The 2,378-nt window shown below is 37.4% G+C and overlaps 1 protein-coding gene across 5 annotated transcripts in view; it reads left to right on the top strand.

Moving 5' to 3' along the window:
• LOC102387587 (putative N-acetylated-alpha-linked acidic dipeptidase) overlaps positions 1-2,378 on the top strand; it is a 49,452-nt gene that overhangs the window by 27,731 nt on the left and 19,343 nt on the right. For all 5 annotated transcript variants that reach the window (XM_025200833.1, XM_025200834.1, XM_014518711.2 and 2 more), the window contains 2 exons: positions 1,089-1,187; positions 1,811-1,896. In XM_025200833.1, coding sequence (XP_025056618.1) covers positions 1,089-1,187; positions 1,811-1,896 — 185 coding nt within the window. The remainder of the gene's footprint in view (positions 1-1,088; positions 1,188-1,810; positions 1,897-2,378) is intronic.

The following is a 2,378-nucleotide window of genomic DNA, read 5'->3' as shown; positions in this document are numbered from 1 at the left end:
CCATGACTCCATAGAAGTTGCACAGTCATCAGCATTCTGAAAACCACCCCACCCACCCCCCCCATTGGCCATGCATGCCATATAGACCAAAAGTAAAACACTGCTGGGACATGGCCAGTAACCAGGAAGGGCCAGTGGCTGCCTGCCTCCCTCCCTCTCTCTCAGCCTCCCACCATGCAGCCCTCCATCCATCCTTCACCAAGTGACATACTGCATGTGATTGGAGAAAGGGAACACTCACACTTATTATACAACAACAGTTGCTTGATAGTAGTTATATTGAAGGGAATATCAAGGGATTATTCAAGGGATTTTGGGAGCATATTGTGAATTGGTGTTTTATCTTATTGTATTGCATTTGCTGGCAGTGGCTGTACTGTAAAAAAAAAAAAAAAATGTGTTCACCAGTTGACTACCAACGGCATTGTTGAGTAAAACAAAAATGTGTATACTGTTTTAGCTCTATTCTCATATAGAACTTGAAAGGTCATAACCCCGCATTCTTCTTATGATGTCATATTTTTTATTAAAAATATACTTTCCATGATTTATTTCTTCCCACAATGCTCATAGGGCATAAATATATGGTCTGGGTCTATGCTGAATTGGCACTTAAGAACATACTTAAAGGAAAAGAAATGCTTAAGAGTTTTGGTGATTCAGGGCCAGAATATCTAGCACACCTTTCAACAACTTCTGATTCCCCCAAATCACATATATCGCTTAAAAGTGACACTTCATATTTAAATCATTTGGAGCAGCTGAACTATCTGCTAACACAAAATTGGTATGCCTGATCCTTATCTCTTTCCATTGAGATAAATCCATGCAGTTGATCTAGATTTACAGACCTAAATTTAAAGACCTGAATGTTGCCTGTAGACAGCAGAGCAACAACAAGTCCCCTTGATGTTAGTGTCCTTCTCAAGTGTCCCTCTCCTTCAAATAACACTGTGGGGCATATACTGTCTTTTTGGTCTGTGTTTGTACAGTACCTAGCGCAGTGGGGTCATGGTCTATCATGGACACTCAGGGGCACTACTTCAATATAAAGAATGAAAAATAATCACATTTATTTTTTCTAACAGAAACATGGGAGGACCTGCCCCGCCAGACAGCACCTGGAAAGGAAGTCTGAATGTGTCTTACAACATTGGCCCTGGGTTCATTGGGAGTTATTCTACAAGGTTAGTTTTGCTTTATATAAAAATAGTTTTCAGGGACAGGAACACACAGGTATAGCAGTGTGAGCCTTTGAACATCTGGCAACTTCATATTTTTCTTTGTTTTTAAGTGAAATGAGGGTATTGGGCATGAGTTCTAGGATAAAGCAAATTCTAAGCAAAATGCCTGCAGTTATATTTGATTTGTATGAAAATCCTCAACCTGTTCTTGGTTTAGACAGATCTTGGGATAAATTCATTTAAGAGGCTTCCCCATCTTGGCAGATTTTCTAACATACCGGGGATGTCTTAAGTCTTATAGTAAAAGTTTACTTCAAGTTTATTTTGAAGTAAGCTGGCTTCAGTTTTGAGTCGTGTTGCATGATGTAAAGTAAAAAGGAAATTTGCATTCTAATCTAAAGGTGATATTTTCCTGAAAAGCTGCTTTAGCAGCAATACTGCATTTTTACTTTAGAGCAACTTCATTAGAATCTTTTTCTAGATTTGCTGCAGATTTTGCTGAGGCTAAAATTTAGCCCATAAGCTCTCAATCTAAACAAGTTGCATCTTATACAATTTTAAGTGGATAATGTTTTATTAGCTAACCTGATGACTTTTCTCTTTAAATTTGTTCTCTCATGATCTAGAAAGGTCAGAATGCACATTCATAGTAATAATAAAGTGACAAGAATTTACAACGTAATTGGGACCATCAAAGGAGCAATGGAATCAGGTAAATGAATTTATCCTACAAATTACCTGAGTATGCAGTGAACTACAGATATAAATAATTAAGGATTGTAATTGCAAAGGGAGTACAAAGAAGAAAAGTTATCCTGAGATGTTCTATTCTATCAGCCTTTCCATTCATGCACACTGAGATGCAGCAATGTGCATAGAATTCAGGTTGTATCACTATAAAAGCTTTTTGCTAAGGGTGATCATGGTCTAGACTAGATTGAACCATCATATTCAGACAAACAACATTATAACTAGAAAACACATCCTCTTGTCTTTGTTTGTTTGTTTTTTTAATGGGAAGATGGTATTTTGAGTTGTACAAATTTGCAACAAAAATGGAAACGTATCCACCATGATCTGAAAGCCCCTTTTTAAACAGATTTACAAACATTTATAGGGTGGGAAGATTATTTGATCTGCAACTGCAGTACCACCAGCTCTGGTTTGAAATACAGCTGTTTAGAACATCAGGTA

Source organism: Alligator sinensis, unplaced genomic scaffold (assembly GCF_000455745.1).
Source record: "Alligator sinensis unplaced genomic scaffold, ASM45574v1 scaffold602_1, whole genome shotgun sequence".
Classification (NCBI taxonomy): Eukaryota; Metazoa; Chordata; order Crocodylia; family Alligatoridae; genus Alligator; species Alligator sinensis.
This window is presented reverse-complemented; position numbering and strand designations above follow the sequence as displayed.